The sequence below is a fragment of the Notamacropus eugenii genome, chromosome 1 (genome assembly GCF_028372415.1).
Source record: "Notamacropus eugenii isolate mMacEug1 chromosome 1, mMacEug1.pri_v2, whole genome shotgun sequence".
NCBI classification, from domain to species: domain Eukaryota; kingdom Metazoa; phylum Chordata; class Mammalia; order Diprotodontia; family Macropodidae; genus Notamacropus; species Notamacropus eugenii.
The window spans coordinates 190,692,729-190,717,696 of record NC_092872.1 but is presented as its reverse complement, the minus strand read 5'-3'; the positions used below and the strand labels follow the sequence as shown (position 1 = coordinate 190,717,696).

General features: G+C 34.0%; 1 protein-coding gene across 5 annotated transcripts in view; it reads right to left on the bottom strand.

Annotated features, from left to right (window-relative positions):
- Window positions 1-24,968, bottom strand: part of VTI1A (vesicle transport through interaction with t-SNAREs 1A) — a 396,018-nt gene that overhangs the window by 300,950 nt on the left and 70,100 nt on the right. For 3 of the 5 annotated variants that reach the window (XM_072622511.1, XM_072622494.1, XM_072622529.1), the window contains exons 4-6: window positions 21,398-21,475; window positions 14,931-14,951; window positions 10,218-10,302 (exon numbers count right to left, since the gene is read on the bottom strand). In XM_072622511.1, coding sequence (XP_072478612.1) covers window positions 10,218-10,302; window positions 14,931-14,951; window positions 21,398-21,475 — 184 coding nt within the window. The remainder of the gene's footprint in view (window positions 1-10,217; window positions 10,303-14,930; window positions 14,952-21,397; window positions 21,476-24,968) is intronic. The other 2 variants (XM_072622521.1, XM_072622501.1) reach the window with 1 other exon arrangement.

The window sequence follows — 24,968 nt, the reverse complement described above, 5'->3', positions numbered from 1 at the left end:
TTTATTACTGTTATCGTTAATTTTTGCTACCTGATACAGAAAGTAAACAATACTGGGGGAAATGAGCTCTTAGGATTTGAACATAAAAAATACTTAAAGACATACGTAACAAAGCTCCTTATATCAATCCTGAAACCTCATTCATTTAAAATTAATTGAAAAGATGAGTCCAAATGGATACATTTGAAATAGAGGCTATTTAAAAAGAAATGCGGTTCAATACTCTTCAAATACATATAAGTATACTAAAGTTGCTAAGGAGAAAAAGGTTTGTAGATTTTCAAAATCTACCAATGTCAACAAATTTTAGATAAGATTTTCATAAAAAAAAAATTCCACGAGGGATAAAAGCTTGTGTTTTTATTCCCATCCCCAGTCTTTCCCAAATCATTCTTATGGCATTACTTCCTTGGCAAAATTTTTCTTTAAAACACTGTACAGTAACTTTCAGCCCAACCCAAATCCCAAAAGAGAAATTTTAAATTAACAAACTATGAATCACTGATGTTTGACAACATTTTAATTCAATTGAATTTCAGTCAAGTGCAATATTTGTACTAGCAATGTCAAAGACTGAAACCCCAGGAACTGTATTCATAATATACTTCTGTTTGTTTTAAAGTTTGTTGGACTTCGAGAGGAGACATCCTTCACAGACGTAGAAAAGCAACAGCAGCCTCTTAAATTGTGCCATGATCGTTAGTGATTACACACCTATACAAGTTAAATCCAGTGAAAAAAAGATGGACTGGCAAACACAGGATTACAAACCAACCTGCTTATTCTTCCAACAGGGTGCATTCTTCAAAAGTCTATTTCCTTGTCTGGCTTTAGGGCAGTTTCATCCTTTATCTAAATAAATAGGTATTTGTTTAACTATGACTTGGAGTTTATGTCTCAAGATGCAAAAGGGCAACACAATACTATACATGAAGGATGACCCACCATGACAGCTTCTTTGATACTGACTTGACTTAGAAAAACATATTCTTCAATAAAAAAAAATTATTTTTTAATGCTAACTTTGTTCTTCAGTGCAAACGAAAGAAAACATTGTTAGCCCAACAGGAAATATAGACTAAAGCTTCAAATGTAGAACACAAAAAAGCCATCTTAAAGCTTATGCCAGTCAAGTTTTCCACTTGATGTAAGTTGTACACAAAAGTCTTAGTCCAATGTGAACACATGCTGTGAAAATTCTGTAGCACCCACCTCAGAAAACTCTATTAAATACATAAACACCTGCTAAAGGGAAAACTTCTTGGCACTAGAAGTCACACTCAAAGGAAAACTAAACTTGATTTCTAAAAAAACCTAAAAAAAAAACTAAGGAAAGGTACATAAGTGCAGTGCCAGCAAGGTCATAAGCTTAACAGTCCTTCCCTGTAATATCTGAAAGTAAATTGGCATTTTAGCTTTCTTCTCTTTGGTTGTCACTCTCTCAAGTTACAAAGATGCAACAGAATAAGAATGGTTTCAGGTGTGTCTTACAAACCAACTGGAAAACTGATAAGGCATTATTGGGTGAGGAATTTAAAAATGAGTATAATACTTTTTTAATGGATTAAAAATGAATTGTATGAATTCACTTGGACCACCCAAGGAGAAGACTTTCCAAACAGGGTTTAAAGGCAGTCCTTTCCTTGCCATTATGACTCTTTCCAATCTCTCATGTAACTTCAGAAAGTGAATTTCAGCACATCTTGAAATTCTCTAACAGTTTCACCCCAAATGAGATCTCCCTCTGTTCATCAAGGGTAGTGTAGTTTTCAGATGTGAGAATTTAACAGGGTTGTTGTAATTACAAACTTCACACATAACAGCCCATAAAAAAGATTACTTTACAATTTGACCATGTATGACCAGATCATGCGGGGCATAATCATGTAATTCTAATCGCCTCCTGAAAATAGCTCACTCGCGTAGAGGTATCTTTGTATTTTCAAAGCATGCCCAAATTTTTTAAAGGAAGAAAAAGAAATACACAGTAAAATGCATTAAAAAAAACTTTCTTATTTTTAAAATTTTAGTGATTATTCTTATAGGAAAGATTTTTGCCAAAATTTGTATCTTTAGTTCAAGAAGATAAAGTTTATAGAACACATAGTAAATGAGTTCTTAAAATTTATCCAACACCTTATACATGGTGAGGTTCAACAAATACCTGCTGGATGAGTGAAGTATTGAATAGGAGAAGCCTATACATTCAATTTGTTGGCAAAGTCAAATCCTATAGTTAGACCAAAAAAAAAAAAAAAAAAAGAAGTGCTAGGTTATAAATGTAAATAGTACTAGAATAGGACTATATAATTGGGGGGGGGGGTGTTTTTCTCCACTCCCACCCAATAAAGTAAATATCTGTTGAAATTAATTAAACAGGAGTATAAAAGTGGTGAAGTTGTCCATAAGTGATTTATTGAAGATTCAGTAAGAATAAAATCACTCATCTGCCACAGAGCATGACTGGTTCTACCTCTCCATCATATCCTTCCTCTACACTCTGTCTCAGTAGAAAAGGACAATGGAAGGAAAGAAACATTATACCTAGTCATCTAATTCAGCTGATGGAAGCTAATTAGTTAATTGTTTCTGACACATAAAAACCAAGCTGATGATCGTGATCACTTGTGGTTAATATAAAATCAACTACTTAATCTCAATGACTTTTTCCTATAAAGAAAAATTACATTATCACTTGAACTACTGCAAACAACAATGGCTTTTCAAACAACATTATCATGTAGACTTTAGCAAAATGCATTGCACAAGAAGATACTCAAAATACCAAGTGATGATGGTGGTGCAGATAAAGATAATGATCAGAGAGAAAGATGACGGGAAAATAGGAGATTCTGATAATGGGAGTCAGAGGAGTATAACTCTCATAGAGAAGCGAAGACAATGAAAAACTTTTGAGTTTGTTGGGAATTTTGTTTCCATGTAGCCTTCCAAAATGAGAGTTTTACATGAGATTCTTGATCATATATTGATCATATTCATGGAAGGAGTCCAAAAATTGAGCATGATAAAGTTTACACAGTATTATAATCCATATGCTTTTGAAATCTGCAGACTCCATAATGGCTCTCCATGAAAAGCCTAGGAAGAATGGATTACAATAGATTTGCCAAGACTATGTGGCAATCAGAGGCAAAAGAAGGAACTTAAGAGTCCTGATATATTAAAATGCATATTCACAGGCTGTTCAAAATTCTCAAAGCACTAAAAAATTTTAACTGATTTTTAAAAATGAAAGTATTAGCACTATTTCTGATTTATTCTGAATTTGTCCTACTGTTGTTTTAATATTAATGTAACTTTTTAAAAGATAGCAAAGATGAATAATGAACAGCTGTGCACACAAATCATCATCTTGACGAAGACCACAGTCTAAGAAATATTCAAACAATACACTCCATGTGTTATTCTGGATAACGACAGCAGGACAAGTAAATGCAAATCATAGTGAGATGACCACGACAAGCAAAAATAATCTTCTGAAGAGACCAATTCTGACCACTCAAATAGAAATGTTTTAAAAGTATGTATTTCCTATTATCTTCAGATTAAACAACTATATAGTCAAATTGGAATTTTGAAAATGAACTGAAATAACTTATTTACAAAGAGTTACTCTTCATAGAAAAATAAATATGAAATACAAGAAACACTCAGGTACAGAGATGGATGCCAAACTTAATTTACAATATGAAAGGTCCTAATAAAGTTTCAGTAGAAGACATTTTACCATTGCCCAATAGGAAAAATTGGTATATGTACTTGTTCAGAAATTCAATTGGCAGATCTACTAATTAGAAATGGATTTTTTGTGACATAATGTATGCTTTTTTGTCTGAGGACAAAAACAAAATATGTAGGATTACAAAGGAAACCAATGACATTGAAAAACAGTTATCAAAATATTAATGAGTTCATGAACCCCAGGTTAAGAATACCTGTTAAGACTATTGAACAGTTTGAGACTAGACACTATGCTTTATCTCTTCATACCTGGCACAGTGATTGCCACATAATAAGCACTTAATAAACATTTGTTTTATTTATCCATACACATACATATATAAATATATATACACAGATGAGAATGAATTGCATGTATGCCATTTTGTTGTGATTGTTGTTGAGTTGTTTCAGTCATGCTCAACTCTTTGTGACCCAGTGTTGGAGTGGTTTGCCATTTCCTTCTCCAGCCCACTTTACAAATGAGGAACTGAGGCAAACAGTTAAGTGACTTGTCCAGGGCACATTGCTAATAAGTGTCTGAGGCTGGATTTGAACTCATGAAGTTCCAAGGAACCAAGTCCAGTGCTCTAGCCACCGTGCCCTAGCTGCCCATGTATACCATGAATCAATTCAAATTAATTACAATGGAATGAATAGAAAATATTGGACCAGGAAGGGATCATCAGACTATATTGATCAGACATTTGAATTAACATGGGTTCCTCATTCCAGGATGTGAATGTAATTAAGACAATCAATATGTTGAAGTACCTGTGATTTCATTGCTTTAGATACTTCCTCGATCAGTGCACATTGCTACCACCTGTGCTTCTTTATCCTTTGTAGCTTTGGTCCATGTTTCTTCATAAATCTTCCAAAGAACCTACTAGATATGCTACACTTTTGGCTGTTGATATGTTTTTCTATGTTAGCACCACATGGCTATCTCATCTTGTTTTCTGATCATGAACTGGGATATGAATACAGATGTGGTACAGTTTTTCTAACTGTATATCCGTTCAATCAAGATCACAGATCTAAAACCAGAAGGTTTTAGTCCATTTAGTCCAACCCTTCCATTTTACAAATGAGTAAACTGAGGAATAAAGCAGGCAAGTAACTTGTCCAAGGTGAGAAAGAAAGTGAGTATCAGAAGCAAGATCTGAACCCTGATCCTATGACTCCAGAGCTGTTGCATGATGATGCCCCCCACTTTGAGATGGCCTGTGCAGGGAAAGGCAGTGTGGTTTGGTAGAAAGGAAGCTGGTTGTAAAATCAGGAAGTGTTGAGCTCTAGTCCCAACTCCAGCACCTAATGATTGTGCAAGTCATTTACTATCTCAAGATTGTGGGTAAGTTTCAAGGTAGTTTCCTCATTGGTAATTCCCTATACTAATGAAACCACAAGTCCTCTATTCCTAGAGTTAAGTGAATGCTTTTAAAGACAAAAAACCAGTGTTACTGTTACCACACTGACTCTTTTCCATTACTCCATTACTATCACTGTGGAAGCAGAATGGGGACACAAATTAAGAGGGCCATTTTTATTTTTCTTTGATTTGCAGACTGACAAGACAAAGCATTCATCATCTGACCAACCAGTAAGTGTTGAGCCTCTCCATTCTCAGTCAAATCAACAAGTATTATTTAGCTAGATTAATCCTTAGAGAACAGACTCTACCTTGTTCTAAGGACCAAACTCAAAGGCCTTCTAGAATAACAAAACCTGCAAGACAGGTGGCCTAATCTTTGAGAACAAAAGGTCACTTCCATGCCATAATGAGGCACCAGAGCAGGTATCTGAATAGGAAGTTAAGATGGACTTAGATTTAAAAACAAAAACTTGAACATGTGACCACACTAGACTTTAGATTGCTACATATCATCACTGACAAGGATATTACTTTTCTGGCTTGATGGACTGATTCCACATGTAAGGCTGACAAATCATCCTGAGCCAATGAACACACACCATGTTTTTATATTCTTAAAGAAAGTAATTTAATAGGCTTTTCTTAAAATTCAACAGTTTTTAACTGTGTCTACAACAAATTTTACTCTTCCTTATTCATCCTTGACTTCCTTAGTGCTTTGCTCACAAAATGTAAAAATATTCAACATCAAGTTCCTAGCCTTGATCTCCATCAATGTAAGGGCGTTTCTATATGGAAAATGAAATATTTACTCTGGGTGTCCTGACCATACTGTGGCTGACTTCACATACGTTATGCATCATTTTGCTAATTCCAGCTATACAACACCTATAGCATACTGCCAGAAAACTAACCATATTAATTAGTTCCATACTGATGGGACAGGTAGGCCTGGAACCACTGTCGGACGCCTATTTGCTCTGACAATACTGATTAAGTATTTATTGTGGATTCTTGACTTGAGTTAAAATTGTAAAATGGTGACAGTGGAAACAATCCAGAGTTTTGAGGATGAAGTTGTTCACTTCAAATGGCATGAGTATTCACACTGCTCAATAGTCATACCTGTCCATTGAGAGGAAACAGAAAAGAGCAACTGCTTTCTATTCAGATGCACTGAGACAAGAACATTAGAAATACCAAACTACATCAAACCAAAGGTCTACTTACGTGGCATCTTTCACACATCCTTTTTCACTACTACATCCAGAAATGTTTTGGAGGAGTGCATGATAGTGGTCCTTCATGATATCAAGCTCAAAGTTGTCCAGCTTCCAGCTCTTTAACATAACACTAGTTGATCTCTTTCAGATGCTTCTTTTTATAGATTAGAGCCTTGCATAAGATAGGTAGATGACTGACATTTCTTCCTCAAGTATATATAAAATTCTCAAAAATGACTGGTCTTTAAAATATTTCTATAAAATGGCACATTGTGATAATCAAAGCATTTTTCTCCTCCGAGTATAACTTTAAAAAGATGAATATGTGCTGCTCTGCTTAATCAGCTGCTCATGAAGGGATAATAGCTGCTTCATTTCTTGATGAGACAAATAAAATATCACAACAAAATATCAAAAAAGAGATGTTCCTTCCTTTGAAAATAAGTAACTTACTTTTGCAAATTTTTTTTCATACATGCCAAGTCAAGTTTCAGAATGGTTTGGCTTTTTGATAACCCTTTTTGCTCATAATTTCAGAAAAAATGAGCAGAAAAGGGATCATTTTATTTAGAGTACAAGTGCAGAAACTTTGAAATCCAAATTTCAAACAATAAATGGTAGCTCAAAATAGCAAATCTAAAAAATTTAGCCACAAAGACACAATGGAAAGAAACTACTCATAATTACTACATACATTTCTTTTCCAAAACAGTGAAAATTAGGTGATTCCTATTAAGCCTTGGTATAAATGCATTCATTGCCACCCTTATCTTAAATGGGAAAAAACAGCTACCAATTAATCCAAAATACTAGTAGCCACAAAATACTGATGGCCCTCAAAAACGTGGAAGCCCTACTATACTATACCATTTACAGTCAACGAAGACTTATGTAAATAAAGTTATTTGATCTACTGTGATCATTATTCACTACTTAGGTAAAAGCAAATGGATATGCATACCCAAATTCTAGCTTTTACTTCATTCAGAATTGCCATTGGACTGTAAGCATTCACAGTCAGCCCACACCAATAAACTTTAGAGAATCAGAAAGGAAGAGTATTCATGCCCCAGTTCAAATTGTTAGAAGAGAGAATAAAGTTTTCAAACCAAATCTATGAATTTCAAATGTTAAAATAATTTTATGAAATATTTCACTATCTCTAATTAACATTACAATGACAGCAGGGGTCAAATACAATAATATGACATCAAAGATTTCTTCAAATGTTATGGAGAGATATAAAGATGACCAACTTTTTGAGAATAAAACGTTTCTGGATTTCTGCCACAGGGCCTTAAAAGATAACTAATTATTTTTGTATTCAGAAATTTAAGAAGATAATTTATGCTGCACATTTCACTTTAAAAAATATTTTGTAAATATAATCTAATTTTATCCCACAGCCTACAGAAATGAATGGGAAGGGTCATATACATTTTTTAAATTAGGAAATGCGCACAGAGCAGTGAAGTAGACTAATCCAAGGTCACACAGCTAGTTAGTGGTATAGCCAAGACTTTTCTTATTTCTCTCAACTTAAGATATCTTCCACTAGATGACATGCCTTCTAAATTCTTACCTATTTTTTCAATTTCTCATACATCTCAATATCTTTAAAAAAAACAACAGGAATTTTTTTGTGAATAATGTTATATTTATTTTGTTTCTTTATAAATGTTGATCATGCATTGATATTACAAAAGTCAAGGCCATGATCACTTAACTATCAAATCCTCAACAGAGATAGTGAAGGAAACGGAAGGAAGCTGTGTCAGTATTTTACTGACAGAATTCACCATTCTGCCGTTACTTCAAATACAATCAGTGATAAGGTTGTGGGGAGGTAGAATTAGTTCTTAGCCTACTCCAAACCTCTGAAGGAGAATACCAGTCTGTGATGGCATATAGGGTTCTCTGACGGAAACTGTGCCAGAGATACTGAGAACACAAGGCCCACAGAACATACCTAATCTTATCTGAAATAACACTGGCTTGACTTCTGGCCAAGCAGTAACTATATCTTTGTCTGCCTTCCCCTCCTGTGAGACTCTGCACATAGTCTTCATTTAGCCACTCTGCATGGCCAACATGTGGCTAACATTATAACATCTCACTCCTTCAATTCAAAGTTATGCAATGCTAAAGGACAGGAGGTTGCCCTGTAATTGATCTTTAATGAAAGTCTAGTTGGTGGAGAAAATGACATGACACTTTTTATGCTGGCAGAATGGTTATGATGATGTGGTTAGATTATTTTAGAACACCTGAAAATGGAGCAACCACCTAATCCAACTCAATATCATCCAGATAGGTGTGCTCAAAGGAATACTTAGTCTTTAAATCCCCTTGTCGATGTTCATGGGTAACCCTGACAGTGATACTCTCTCAGAAAACTGTTGAAAGAAAATGATCTTTTCTTTCCCCATATTTCCTTTCCCAATTTCAATTTGCAAACTTTATCGATAGTAAAAAATCCAAATTCTACTTCATAACAAGTAGAAAGACAAATGCCAGAATATTAAAAGATGACTTCTAACTGAATTAAACTACAAAAGGAAAAAAAGACATATATGAAACTTCCACTATCCAACAAAGAGAAGACTGTAAAACTGACCACTGTCCTCATATAAGAAGGCTCTCCTGGGTTATTGGTAACAGGAGAGCGCAGAGTTTTAATAGGTTGTCCATCATGGACAAATTGCCAATGTCAACTGTGTTCTTCCCATCCAGTTCTGTAGAATGTTATATGTAAAACTGGTTAGAGAATTTAATGTCACTCAAGGACCTAGGTCCCTGTTAAAAAAAAAAAAAGTAAAATAAGCCAGGTATCAAAAGAAATTGTGCTTTGAAAAAGTTAAAAATAGCCATATAAACAGAAAACTAGGCTGTTATGATGACAATACAATATCCTCACAAAAAGACTGGTGAAAATGGTATTGACCTCTAGCCTTCATAGTATATCCAGAAGGTGTACAAACTGTTATACTCTAGCACACTCCTTCAAATTCTCAAAGTACAATACTCATAAAGTCTATGCTCTACTAAAAAGTTAAAAAAAATTTTTTTAAACCAATAGAAAGGTAAACAAGGCTGTATTCAAGAGACTTGGTAAATTTCAACTAAAGATCATTCATGGATAATTTTTCACTATGTAAAATATAGTAATTGCATGGAACTTTCAGTAACTTTGCAAAAGCTTATTTATTTAAGTAGACAAGACTTTGAAGCCTAATTACTTCTGTGTTTTCACATATCACTGATGGGTGTTAATTCAGCCCATAAGTTTGGGCAGTGCTAACCAATGCTAATAATAAGATCACCATGAACTTTAACACTGCTACTTAATTTACTTCAATTTTTACATATCTGGTCACTTGCTGTATTCATTATTTTTTAAAATTGCGGAATCATTAGGTAAAGCATTCTCAGCATCAGGGCAAATGAACAAGTTGAACCAAGAAATGTAGTTCTTTGCCTCCAGATCATTTAGATTTATTAAAATGTTAATTTTTACAAATGTGACTAAAAGAAAAAGAAGAAAACAAGTAGAGACTGCACTGTGTGCTAGCAATCATTGCGGGTGGGTAAACTGACAACATGTAACTGCATATTAAGACAAATGTAGAATTTAGACAAAGTATTCCATCTCTTTTCTGATGTATACTTTTAAACCTCAGGAACTGTTTTCAGTAGATGTCATGCCTTTTAACTTGAAAAAAGATAAGCGCAAATAAGCTCCCAATTGTCTCCCCAATATGTAAACCACATCTCGGGCTGCTGTCTCTGCTTCTCCTTTGAAGTTTCCCTGAAATGTCATGTGTTGTGAAGACTGCTGTGCATAAGCAAGACAATTTGCTCACTCTCAGAATTCTTACCGGTTTCCACTGCTATTTGGTATCCAGCCTCTAGTCTCCGAGATGACCTTTCCAGCCTCTCTGTGTTATCGAGCAGATGTGCCCTCTGAAAAAGAAAAAGAAAAAAAGAAATCAGATGCCTGTCTACAACGTTCTCTTTTCCCCATCTTTCCTTTTTTAATTATGATCTCATATGCCCAAACATTTAAAAACAAAAATAAACTTCTCTAGCTATTATATCAAATGCCCCATTACCAGAACCACTAGTATGGAAAGATTAGCAATCAATCAATCGTGTACCAATTATGTTTTTATTTTGAAATACAGAATTACATCTTGTTATGAGGTTGCCATTAAGAGGGTTTGTAGATATCTTATTTCTAAATATCAGGAAATGCATAAACATCAATAGAATTTGTCTTTCCTGCCTCATCAGAGGAAAAATGTGTAAGTTATGCTTGAAGATCAACGATCCTTATATCATACTTTAAAAAATCCTAACTTCAGAAAACCATTTTTTCCTTTTGATTACAGGGGGAAAAGGGCAGTGATTTTATAATGAGAACTTAATTTTCAAGAGAATGCTTTTCTCCTATGTGGGTTGTCCAGAAAGATGCTGTCTAGAACAACATATTCTACTAAGTCAGAATACTACAGAAGTCCTTGTGACTTGTGGTTAAAACACTGAGAAAGAAGAGGTGCACATCTGCCTCAACACACACAAACACAGGAAATTATGGATTGTGAAAGGCAGACATATTGGATGAACTAACACACCGATCTACCTGGACTCAACCTCGTAATCACCATCGGTTGTTCTACTATTCTAGGAAATCAAATGCTGCTTAATTCAAATTTCATCTCATACTAACTCTACTTTCTAATTCTATCTAGTTCACTTTTTCTTTTTAGACAGTCATCCATTTGAGTTGTCAAAAACAAATACAAACTAATCACACTCATGCATACACCTATAAACATATATCTACATATTCATGTTTCTATGTTTATATACACTTCTACCTAATATCTTATACTTTCAAACCAGTATTTTGTTATCTAGCTAAAAACAAAACAAAAACCATTCCTATAACTTTGTATTGTTGACAGATGTCATTTAAAGCCCAAGAAATGCTTTCTAATAATAATAATAAAGGAGGTGCCATACATATTATCTGAGTGGCTGTCTAGCGAAACGATCTACCTTGCTCTAATGAGCCCCTATGGATCTTGGAGATGCAAGCTGTATTGACATGCACACTTAAGCTAATACACCTAGACCGGTGCCTCGGAGCTCAAGCAGCCAGGGATGCTGACAGAATATCTCGCTTCCATCTTCAAAGAAAGGAAGTGATTAGTATGTTATCATTACCATTCAGAACGTGATTTCCCTATTCCCTCCCGGCATAGGTGACACATCTGAGATGCGGCCAGACGTTGGAGGCAGCTAAAGCCACATCAAAGCTTTCCTTGAATTTTTTTTGGGGGGGAGAAAAGAATCATTAAAACAATGCATTTAGATCAGCATAGATAGGACCTGATGTGAAGGTCAGGAGAGCTGCAACAGCAGTCTATAATAATTAATAGAGTCGTCTAATACACAGTGGATAGGTTAGGAGTAAATTGGGGAAAAAAAGCTTTGTACATTCAAGGGAGGCAGAGCATTGGAAGAAAAAGCAAGAGCACTTAAGAGAATTAGAAACATAAGTTGTAGCTCTCTAATTGAAATCATAAAAGCAACTGGTTCTGTACCTAGTTGGGATGCAGAGCCAATTTGAATAATTTTAAAACTTTCTGAAGTGGACATTATTCAACGATGGCATTCCTATTCCCTGAAACCTGTCCTCATACCCCCAACTTCTCTCAATTTTCAGGATTTTAGGGCAAAGCCACCAAAAAGCTCTGTTTACTAACCCTGGCATTACATAATGCTGTTTTCTATCTTAATGAAGTTTAGTTCCATTTCAAATTATTTATGCTCCTCAGTAAGATATGTAAAATCAAAGGTAAAATGAAATTATAAACTAAGATAAGAAAACAGACATTTGGGGTTCTTCTCAAAAGTGTAAGAAAATGTAAAGTTAAAAGGGTACATTTGGCTACTATTGATAAAAGATAGTCTATTTTAATTATATGACAATATTTACTGTAAGAAATGTAACATTAAAATAAAAAGAATTTAACGTCATGAAATGTAGAAAACTAGATTATATGACATACTAATGCTATAATGGAGAGATATTATCTAAAAAAATAATTCTCTTTCAATATGTATATTCCTACGAAACAAATCTAAAGGAACTGAACATATTTTGGGACTGTCCAATTTTGCCAAAAGAAATTTTCACATGAGAGGAACTAGTTGGACACCCACATGGCTCTCACTTGATATTTCAGAACCTTTTCACTTAAATCAGACCAAAATCAAGTTCTTGTATCAGCTCTGCTATTTATATTGTTCCCCTAAGTTGTACGTTGCTCTGGCCTCTGAAAATGAAAGGCAACACACTACAGTAGCAGCTGATGCTTTCAACTTGCCCCCCAGTCTCCCATCCAAACTCATTCTCTTGCCCTCTTCTCAGCCTTTTCAAAGCAGGAAAGTGAATGAGTATAAGCTTCAGACAGAGTGTGAGAAAGTTGTGCAAACATGGAATGCTGGTGATTCAGCCATTCTCTGAGCAGGATTCAAACTGAGAGCTCAGAAATGCCAAAGCCAGTTTATCTTGATTTATGCTAAAGCACATCTTCCAAAGACCCCCCCATTAACATAGATGAATTAGAAATGAGCATTTTAATGATAAGAAAGTAGATGCTACATTATCCCACAAAGTGACAAATCACAATTTCTTAAAAGGTGAGTACAAGTTTCCTTTGGATAACTACTATTAAGAAGCTTTCATCGCTTTCCTTACATGAGAAATATCAACACCTTATCTGAATCATATGCACTCTGAATCTACCATAAAACAAGGCAAAGGCAGCAGTCACCCAGCCTAGAAAAAGCTTGCTGCATCCATAGCAAAAGTAAGTTAAAAGTATGTTTCACAGGACACAACTCCATTAGTTGAATGATCTAATTCTATTTCCAATAACAATTCCATTACAGTTTCCAAAACATGCACTGAAGAACCATTAACCCAGGAAATGTACTGCCGACATAAACAAAAGAAGAACTGTAAGTTGAGATACAGTAAAATATATATACATTTTTAAAAATGTAAATGCAACATATGCAACTTTTCCATCTAATACATCTAATGCCACACAATTCACCTTTACAAATACAGGGCTTTTGGAGAAAATCCTGACCCTTTAAAGGACACTTGTTTGCAACATGACAACATTTTGGTAAACACCTTCCACTATTTTGCTTATATTGATTAAGGCTTTGAGGTCTAACATTAATTCCAGTAACATTTGAAAACTCAAGTTCTAACATAATTTTTAATGCTACCTCCATGTACATATATACACACACTTACAGAAACATATTGTATGGGAGAATTAGATTTGAATGAATCATCCACTGTCCCTTATAATCTTATTATATGCCAGGACTTGGTTTACACAAATCTACTTAACATAGTTATCTGCTTATGTGTAAGGAATAGAAAAAGGACATAGAAATAAGATGGGAAAAACTGCCAACATTTCTTCTTCACTTTTCCTTCAAGGCACTGTTTATTAACGAAAATGCAGCAATGATGTACCTAGTTAGGAAAAGCTGGTGAAAACCACTCTGCCCATAAGTCCCCAAAACAGCATTAACATAGCCTAGAAAATGCTGAAGTATTCCTAAAACAATACAAAACCATTATAACAAGAACTTTCTCATCACTGATGTTATGCTGCACACAAGGATAGTTCTGACTGCTCCTGTTACAATATATGATTTAAATTAATTTTAAAACTATAATATCAGTTATTGTTTAAACCCCAAACTGATGGCAGCAAAGATCAATCATGCTTCATCAAAATCATAGTAATTGTTATCATATATTACCCTTGAGAGAATATAAAATACCTCACTGCTATAGAGAGAACATGAGAAATCGTGCTATAAATATTTTCTGGGTCTCAAATAAATTTGGACTGATGGCCAACTGCACTCTAAAACAGACCATCATACTCCAAGAAATAAGGGCACTTTGGATGCTGTTTTCCTATAAAATAGATATTGTTTAACAATGACTAAAGCTATTGATAAAACTAGGAATCTGGGCACATTGACCAGCAGCACATTTATAATACAGACATACTTCCCCAAAGAGAATTGTAGATTAGAAGAATCTCATATTACATTTAACAATATCAGGATAAAGGAAAGGATTTTTCTTTTTTTAAGTAGTAGGAAGTTAATTAGAATATTATGAAGATACTTGCCCAATCAACCACTTTCAGAAAAACAATACAGTTACAGTTTTCACAACTTAGCAAATTTTATATTTCACAGATGACGCAGGTACAGCTTTAAGATACACTTTTATCATTCAGCCCTTTTCCTGTTTTGAACATGCCTAAATTTCCACTGTGCCACCAAAGATAATAACTGTGATAGATATTCTTAAATAGTTATTGAGGAAAGGCACAGAATAGAGAATTGTTTTAAGCAATATAATCAATACTTGTGCTTTGTCAATTTTCCTGTAACACTGAATCAAGAGATCTCCTTGAGATTTAGAAACTCAGCCTTATGAGAAAGCCAGACAACAACAAAAGCTAGGAAGTACTCACCTCTTCACGTAATTTTATCAACTGCAACATGAACGCACCAAAAAAAAAAAAGATAAAAAGGAAAGAAATGGCAGGAAAGAAAGATCAGTTGTATGACAGGATACAGAATTAACATTGACAATTTATCTGTTTACATGTTTAGCATTTAAAAATCACAGACAAACACATTAAAAGAACCTAAACATAGACTACACGCAGAGTTTTTTGAACGAATAAAGATCACTTTCTCACACTGTCACATTAAACAAAGAGAATAGTGTGAAATTCTCTTTTAAAGTACATCTAAGACACCATCATGAAATAAAGGGGAATGACTTCATAGAAGTCTATATTATAAAGAAAAAAAACAAGTTTACTGTTCCTCTCTTCTAAGAATGTACCACTGAAGAGGTTTTGTTATATACAAGTTTTTAGGATGTTTCTCTATTTGAGGTCTTGACAAACGATTTCTATTTTTAACAACAAATGAAACAGATTATTAGTTTATACTATTTCACAGTTAATAACTAATACATCAAAGATCTACATATTAGCTACAAAACATGGCTCCCTAATCTATTAGGATGGAACTTAGTTGCCTTTAAGAAATGAACAAACTATGCAAAGAAAGAGAATGCTTGTTTAGGCCATGAGACTTAGTACAAGATATTTGACATTAGAAATAAATGTAATCATCAGCACTGATTTTTTTATTTTTTTATTTTTGGTGAGGCTGTGATAAATGAACTTGATATTTTGATTTTAACATATCTTGAAATTTCAATCTGAATAAGTACTTTTGCAAATCTATCTAATTCCATACAGTAAGTATTTTGAACTTATTTATATTTCAGAACCTTTTTAAGTGAAGTCAAACTAAAATCAAGTTCCTGTCATAACTGTGAAATTGGTAAATTCTATAATACTTTGATCATTTCATTTTCTAAAAAAATTTAACGCCACATGCAAAGTTACTTATTTACAAAGTACAAAAATAGATGCCCAAGAATCTGGTTTATCCATTTTGATATGCTTCTTTGACCGAGTCCTTGTAAATGTAAGTGAACTGTTGAGCTGATTGCCATTTTTTTCCTACCATGAAACAGACACATCATGATAGACTATAAAGGACACAACTGCTACAAGCCTGAAACTTGCATTCTCGCTTCTTTCTCCATTTAATTTACAGCCTGTGGTTTCAAAACATACACAAATCCCACAGGCTAGTTATTAAATCTACCTAATTATTAAATCTATATATTTATTAAAAGAAAAATCTTGTACAATCTATCTAATTAGATCGTCATTTCAGGAGCAAAAGTAGAACTAGTTTGCCAAAATTCCCTCAAAAAGAATATGCACTACTTAAACATAGTTATCTCAATACCAACAGCTGATTTTTGATACCAACATGAACCCACAAAATTATTCCGATTCTTCATTTATAAGATTAATTTTCAAACAAACAAGGAAGTAATATATGACCGTATGGAATCCCTTCACAAAACAGAGAGCAAGAATCTATCACATCAAAAATGCCTAGTGAATTCATTTTTAAAGAAAATTCACTGTTCTCTTCTCAAAATGGACATTTTGTAATTACACTCAACCAGCAAGCTCACTGGTGCAGTAACCACCCAGCATGTAAGATAAAAGCTTCTAATAATTTCATAAGAAAATAAACTACTTTTTACCAAAGAAATTAAATTTTAAACTCAAGTACCTGGCCTATCATAAATTAATCTCTCATTTCTTTTTTCCTCACCCTAAAAAAAAAGAGGCAAACATTCATTCGCCTCAAACAGAACTGATTTGGGAGCAGATCTCACAGCTATCTTTTCTTTCTGGGGTCACCATTCTTCAGCTGACTATGATACTTAAAAGGGCCAAAGTTTAAAACTACTCTTCTGCAATAGAGACCATTTGGGGCATACCACCCTGCCATAATCAATGAGTGTTTAAAAATGCTCCCCATTTGTTTTTTCAATAGTTTCCAAACAAAAAATGTTCTATCTTGTTTGTGCTGCATGGCTGGCTTTAAGCTTTGCCCAGGATTTGCTGCTAAGCTAGGTAATGGAAAGGGGTTTGGGTTTTTTTTGGTGTCTTTTTTTTTTTAAGTTTAGGCTGAAAGCTATTCATTCAAGTTAACAAAAGATGGCTGAATTTTTTATAATTAACAATTAGACTATCCCGAAACCTAATAAATTTATTTTTGACTGAGCTCATCATTTGTTCAATTGTTAATGTATTTGAAGTGTGTACAGACACCATTTTAGGTTATGATAACTGACATTTCTTTTTGAAACAAAGATTTTTTTTTCAATGCAGAATTTGATACAAGAGGTAATCTGCTCCTTTGTAGGCCGAAAAAATCTGGTTTACGCTGGTTTGAACCAGTGGAATCTCTTGTGGCTAAGCCTTCTGCTGTGACTAAAATCAAAACTGCGCCTCAGAGCATGTGAGAGAGTATGTGCGCGCACACGCTTCTGTGTGTGTGTGTGTGTCTATGTGTATAAGGTGCATCACGTGACAGAGGAAACTACCAAATTTTTTTAAAGCTGATAACGCGACTGCCGTCTCTGTCCGCATACAGATAACGAATAAATGCTGAACTCTATTAAACGCCCTTTACACATTATCGTGGGTCGAACACACAATTTTCTGAACTTATGATGACAGTCTATTTATTTTGCTATAAACCCTCAGCACGTAACGAACAGATTTGTGTCTGGTAATGATCTGCTCTGCCAGGGCTATATGAAATGATACCGACCTTCTTTAGATCTTGGGGAATTAAATTGACCGACTTCACCCCCTGGTCTGGAGCTGAAGTTTAACACACTTTATGCACAGCAAGTCCAAATCAGAACTTAAGAGAACCTTGTAGTTAAGAAATTAAGTAATCATATCTCAGCAAATACTGATTTGCCACAAACATTTCAGCAAGTATTTGTAAATATGCCACTCTTCATTTAATTTTTCATACCTTTAGGATTGTCTTGGATTCATTACTAATCAATGTATTTTGCATATAGGAAATAAAAGACTAATCTAGTTCAAATGGTAAAAATTAGACTCCTATAACTGTCCCATCATCGTACTTTCATACAAAAAGGCATCCACGGAACCTTGTAATTTCTTTTTGTGGGTGAAGGAATGGTCCTTACTAAAGTGCAGCAATTTAGTACATATTAAAATGAAGATACTATTCTGAGCACTGTATTTGTATATCCAAGAACTCAGCTCCTGTAAGGCACTAATAAATGCTGCCAGTCAGGATGGCTAAGATGCTTTGAAAATAACAGATTAATAATGCGTAAGACAACATTCCTGGGAAAGCCGATGACCCAAACGCGTTTCTAACATGCAGAGGAGGTAGTTTTGTTTCTCCTTTGTAAATCAGAAATGAGCCCCATCTGATTGGACTCACTGGATTTGAATCAGGAATGGATTAATGTGTACAAAGCAAAGTAATTACTTTATTAAAACAGCATGGAGTCAAATGAAGTAGTGTAATAGTATGAAGGACATCAAAGATAATTTTTTTTAATCTTAATTTATGAAATTTTGGCATACTTAAGTAAGGGAAGTAGCTATAATTTTACATACCTGAAAGTTAATTAGTATATTTACAGTTAATTAGATGATTATAACCCTACATATTATTATTACAGTTTTAGGTACCAAGTTGCCTCATTGTAAAGTATTAAAAGAGTAAGAAGGAATGGTCATTGTATTTGGAGTCTTCTGAATTCTCAAAAGAGTCACTCTAAGACATATTACTACAAAGACAATAATGAAGCAGTTGGTCTCCACTTAGCTTATTTTATTTACCATATTTTCCATTTTTAATATTCAATTTTATTATTTTTTCTTATCTGAATCAATTTTTTAAAAAAAATCTGATTGTTAAGATGCAAACCTTAAGTCAAGAGCATGCTGTTAGGTTAACTATCTCACACTGCTCACCAATAAGTGTTTATTTAAATTAAACAAGAGGTTCAATCTAAGCATTGGAAATTTCAAAAATCAGATTATATATTTCTTAATCAAATCTCTGAAAATAAACTTATTGTAGATTGGAAAACATATATATTTTGTTTTAATACACACCTAGTTTCTCAATCATTGATGTATGAGAATTTATATTAAGTGTCAAGTTAAAGCCTTTGCTTGAAAAAACATAGCTCTCCTTTTTATTCTAGAATCTGAATATGGAAGGATTCACAAGAAAGTGGTCACACCTGGTTGTAGATGAGATGGGGGGTATGAATATATCCCTCTGGAATAATTATTTCATAAATGCCAGGTTCAATGATTTCCCTCATTACTTGGGGAAAAGTGTGATTTGGCAGCAAAATATCCCCCAAAATGGAGTGTATGTGGGGGTGGGGGGGAGGGTGTCTATCACAGCTAACTCAAATTCCATACTGAAAAGTTCACAAAAGTCACAATCTAACAGCTACATGTACTTATGACTATAATTTATCACACTGTATTTATTGAAGTGACAGTTCCCTTACAACTGAACTTCAGGCTTTCTAAGCACTCTCAGAATTTGTAAGCCTCCTTTATCTGAGTCCAGGAGAAAACTCTGCATAATCACTTTAAAGTGACAGGATTATAATTTCAACTATTCTGAAAATATGAATGCACCCTATTTTTGTGGAATATTTTTCTCTAGGCATTAAAAAAAAAAAATCAGGCTTACAGGTATATGAGGCAAATGTTTGAGGCACATAAAATGTCCATGGAGAGAAGAGAACATGTTAAAAATGGGATCACTGTGACAGTACTACAACATCTCTTACAAAGAAGTATTCTGAACCAGGCAGAAACTCCCCTTACTCTATTTCTTCTACATTAAGCATTAGTTTCAAATGAGGGGATGATCTATAGATTTTAAAAGAGTTGACATTGGAAATATGGGAGGTTTAAAGGCAAGACAATGCTTTTGTTGTAGCAAAAACAAATAAAATCATGATAAATTAAATACTTACGAACAAACTAAATCTTCTTTAACAACACAAAAAGAGAATATTCTCTTTTCATCCTTACACATATTTAATCTATTATGAGTAAACCCCCTTTATCATAACTCCCCTTTTATGTCTGATGTACTCACCATTTTTTTTCCTTAGGTATTCTCACATTTCAATCAAGGTCCTGAAATCCCAAGTCATATCTTAACATGTTTACATGTCTGCACCCATGCTGATAACATCTAAATATTATGGGGGTTGAGAGGAACAGAGTGGGAAGAATCTATATACAAAGCAAATATATCTAGCTTGGTGATTCTTCCCTTTGAAAAAAAAATCTTATTCACACATGCAAAGTCTCTATACTTAATGACTTCTAATATCAATATTGGAATAGATAAATAGATGCTAACATCAGGCAGGTGTGTACCATTCTCTACTACATCTACTCAGTGGAATGGAATAGAAATATGCGATTTTTATAGAATAAAGTATTATGAAGCAATATGCAAATTCAGTTTACTCAAGAAGTCTTTCATGTACATTTTAATTTGGCCGAGGTAAAGATCATTATGACATTTGCCAAATTAATGTTAATAAACATGCTCAGGTTCTGTACCATTAATTTCTTTTGGAGTGTCAAAGATAGTAGAACCACTTGAGAAATTTTTTGCAGGTAACCTCTGTAGTTAGGCTCCTTAATTTTTTTAAGTCATGCATTTAACCTGCGCTAACTAAATACATTTACTTAGTCTAATGACGGCTACAATTTTAAGTCAGAAAGCAGAAAGCAAGAATTTGATTATAGTGGTACATTTAGAACAATATTTAGGCCCCAGTTCGAATTGAGAGTTAAACTATATGACCCAGTTAGAAAAAACTGTACTTTCTTTTGGACTATGCTGATATTTTACAGTGACAACAGATTTTCAAAGAGGTATTTGTCATGAAAATTATTTCTATACAAATACACTCTCTATGAAAACATCCTGGTTTCTGTCATAATGTTGCATTTAAATCTAGAATTTGCTAAATTTATTATTATTTTTCTAAAGTGCCAAATAATAAGGAGGCTAGCCTTCTCTGCTGAATTCTGAAAGCTTTCTCTCATTTCTTTGGCCTGTATCTGTTGATTTAATTATAATGCCTTATTATCAAAGCTGTATTATGTACTTTTTTTATTCCTTTTACTTGTGTTTGAGGTGAAGACCTTGTCTTTGTCTGCAAACAGTGTGTTTCAAGTTATTCTTTAAGTACTAAATAATAAAGAAAGAGAAGAAAAGATTTTTTTAAAGATAGCAGACAGTGATCACAAGGTAAAGGGTTAAATGTAAGATCTCCAAGAAACATTTTGAAGTTGATTAAGACTCCAGCTTTGCATTAAACAGTATCACTTCCACATGAGTTGTTGCTAATGCTGTTAAGGAGCAGCTTGAGAAGCCCAGTGTGCCACTGACCTCCTTCACCCTCCAGCCACCCACCGGGGTTTCCTGATTAGCATTCTACCTGGTTCTCGGAGGAATTCCCATCATCCCCTAGGAGCTCATTCCGTACTTCGTCACTGTAGGCGATCCGTGACCTTTTCTGTAAAACAAAACAAAACAAAAAGAGAGGAGCGTTAGGAAGTAAAGGCGCCGAAGCATTATTGGTATCAAGGCTGATCATCTTAAACCTAGGGAGCCCCCTAATGGATACCTATTTGCTAAAATCTGCAAGTCAAAGTTATTGAAAGTTCTTGAACTTGAGAGTTTCAGTGAAAATCATCTGGGGAAAAAACCTTGCCAACAATTCAACAATATGCTGCAAAGTACAGTGTAATATACCTCACTATCATTAATGGAATTAGAAGAAGTTGTATATTATCAATTATATATCATTAAAATAAGACCATTAAGTGGAAGTAAAAATTAGTATATGGGGGGGGGGGGGGAAGTGTCCTGGTTGTGATCAAAGCAAAGATATGTGGAAGTCTTTAGTAGTCTAGAAGGAGATGGATTATATGATTTATGTCTTTTCTATGGCTGATTACTATTATAATGCCATAGTCTATTCCCTGCAAGTTGTAAATTCAATTAGGACTGTGATGTTATTAAATACAAGAGGAAATTTTCAAACTCTTCCCATCTGAAAACAATGTTTTACAGCATAGTTTAAAACTGAGTTGTGCATGTGTATCTCTAGGTCTTTGGTTTGTGATGGTCGAAGAAGAAAGGATAAAAAAAAGACGGTAAGGGAAGATGGTTTTCATGGATCAGGTTGTTGTTTACGTAAAACACAAAGCAGGTTAAATGTAATAATCGCAGTAAGTTAAGACAAGTCACTTGTGATTATACTCAGTTGACTTTTCAAACCATGATGGGTACTCATATAATCATGTTCTGTTTTTTCTCGAATAAAAATACTTTTGAAAATGCTAGGAAATCATGAAGACAAGTGATTAAACAGGAATGACCTATTCATCATTATCCTCAGCATCATTATTTCTAGCATAGTTATCTCATTACCCTTTCTGCTTCTGAAATGACTAAGCAAAGACATAAGTAAAGAAAGGACCAGGAAGGTCACCTGACTTCTCCAATAGCTACTTCCTTCCCCCAATATATTCCTCCCTTTGTAATTATAGCTACTAATTCCCTACCTGCTGAAGTATATGCTAGAAAAATCAGTATTTGTTATGACTAAATGTAGGTTGGCTAGTCTGGTTACATTAATAGGTAAATGGAAACAAACAAAAATATATAAAATGATAGCTGAAATTAGATAATAATAATACTTCTCTTTTTCAGGAGAATGGATAATCAAGATACATTAAAGAAAAAATCATAAGCACATCAGAGTTGGATGGGATCTGAGACAGCATATACTCTAATTCCCCTCACATCAGAGGAAACTAGTAGCCCTACAGAGATTAAATAACTTGTCCAAGTTCTGAAAGTCAGGAGTAGAACCAGGAATAAACATAGGTCTTGACTTCAAATCCAGTGCTCTATCATACCACATGGCCATATACTTAAGGAATATATAGATTCTACAGATTTTTCATAATGCAGAAAGTGATGGCAGCTTTAAAGACAAATTTTTAACCTATGCTCAATTGATAAATCAAGCAAAATAGATATTACACATTGGCAACTGATAAAAGTTTCAGACAACATGATTGAATCTTTATAAAAGGAGAAACTGAGGCTGAGACTTTAAGCTTTGGGTCAATGAGGAAGAAAACTCAGTCACTTAATGTACAGATGGCATCTGATTACCATTATCAAATAGCATTCTTTTCTTGTTTCCATTCACTCAATTACTTCTTGTCTAGCCATGTCTATTGATTTAATACTGAATCTTGTTGAAATTAAAGCTGATGTAGAAGGACAGAGCACATCAGGGACCTACTACAATATTTAAATTATGCCAAATCTTTCTTTTGCCCATTCGTAGATCTCAGCCACAGCAGTGTCAAACTAGCTAAGCAAAAAGTATTCTACAGCATTAAAGGAAATGAGAACCTTTAAACAGGCTGTGGTATCAGAGCTGCCGTTTTAATTATTCATTTCATCACTATAGGGAACTAAAACATTCCACAGTATGCAAGAATATCATCTGGAGATTGTTTTTGTTTTTCTCTTTTTTCACCCAAAAGCCAACAAATTGGCATAGATTGTTCAATTATATTATTGTCATATTTTTATTCGATATACTTCAAAAAGGAGAGGAAATTACAAGTGTATAGCAATAACTATCCAATCTTGTTTTGGTTACCATCCATTTCTTCATTTGAAGACCAGGACTTAACGTGCTTATGCTCAATAGCAGCTTAGTAAGCTGGTCTGGGGTCATGTTTCCTCAAATTTAGGGTATATTTACCCAATAGTCTTATTCTTTTGCATTTTGGAAGGCAAAAAGAAGGATTTTTGATGGCTCTGAGTAGTATAATTGATTTCTTTTAAAGATGCAGAATCTGTAAATGGTCCTCTCATGCCACTTGGTTTTTTTAAATTTTATTTTAGCTGTGTAAAGTACAACATTTCAAATATCATGAAGAGCTTTTTATGGAAACAGTGCAACACAGGTCAGAGAAAAGTTAAGTATTTAGGCTTATGAGGGTTTTTAAGAAATAAAAATGCCTTTATATCATTACTTATAAATACCATCTTTGAGTGCTTCCATTTTCTCCCACATAACGATTTCTAAAAATTTAAAAATTAAAACATAGTCGTTGTAATTGATTAGAGGAGAAAAAGGAGAAGATTTTAGACTACAGGATTGCAAAATTAATTGAATACAAAAGAGCAAATACTTCTGAATGCTACATTGCTAGACTAGGAGTCTTCCTCTCCCCCCATCCTCATAGCAATTGGTTTGATTGTTTTAATAATAAAAAAAAAAAACAACTAAGAAACTTTGCCATATACTACAGAGTATGTCAATATTCATGATTCAAAATTACTGAAAATGAATTATCTACTATAATTAGATAATCCTAACTAAAATATTTTTACTTTTCTATCAACTGTATATAAATTTGTACTTTAGCCAAATGCAAGCATGAGAATTTGAGCTGGAAATGTCACACACTCAGCTCCAGTTTGAAGGAACCCAATTCATAATGCATTTTATAAATAGTTAATGACTTCTATACATAAGCTAACCAGGCAAATCAAGAAATTGTCAACATTTTTAGTCTTAGTTGTCAGTTACCACTGTCTGCTGGCGCTTCATATGTGAGCTTCTAGAGAAGAGAGAAGCTCTATGCAGTTTGTAATCCAGGGAAATTTCTGGACTGTGCCATATGGGTTGAAAAGGTCCAACTGATAATATTTTTCCACAAAGATTTGTTAAATACCACAGCTTCTTCTCATATTCAGTTGTGTGTTTGTGTGAAATTGTGTTATCCATTCCATCAGGATACCCTACATTGGCACTCACTGAAAATTTCTAGGTTATATGCAGGCCTAGAAAGATAGAGCACAATTAAAAGTACTGGTTATCTTTTGTAAGAAGTTCGAGGCACAAAGTTTCTCTGGAGACTACAAAAATGAGCCTGTGGTTGCAAGGGGAAATTTCAGATTCAAGGCAGTTC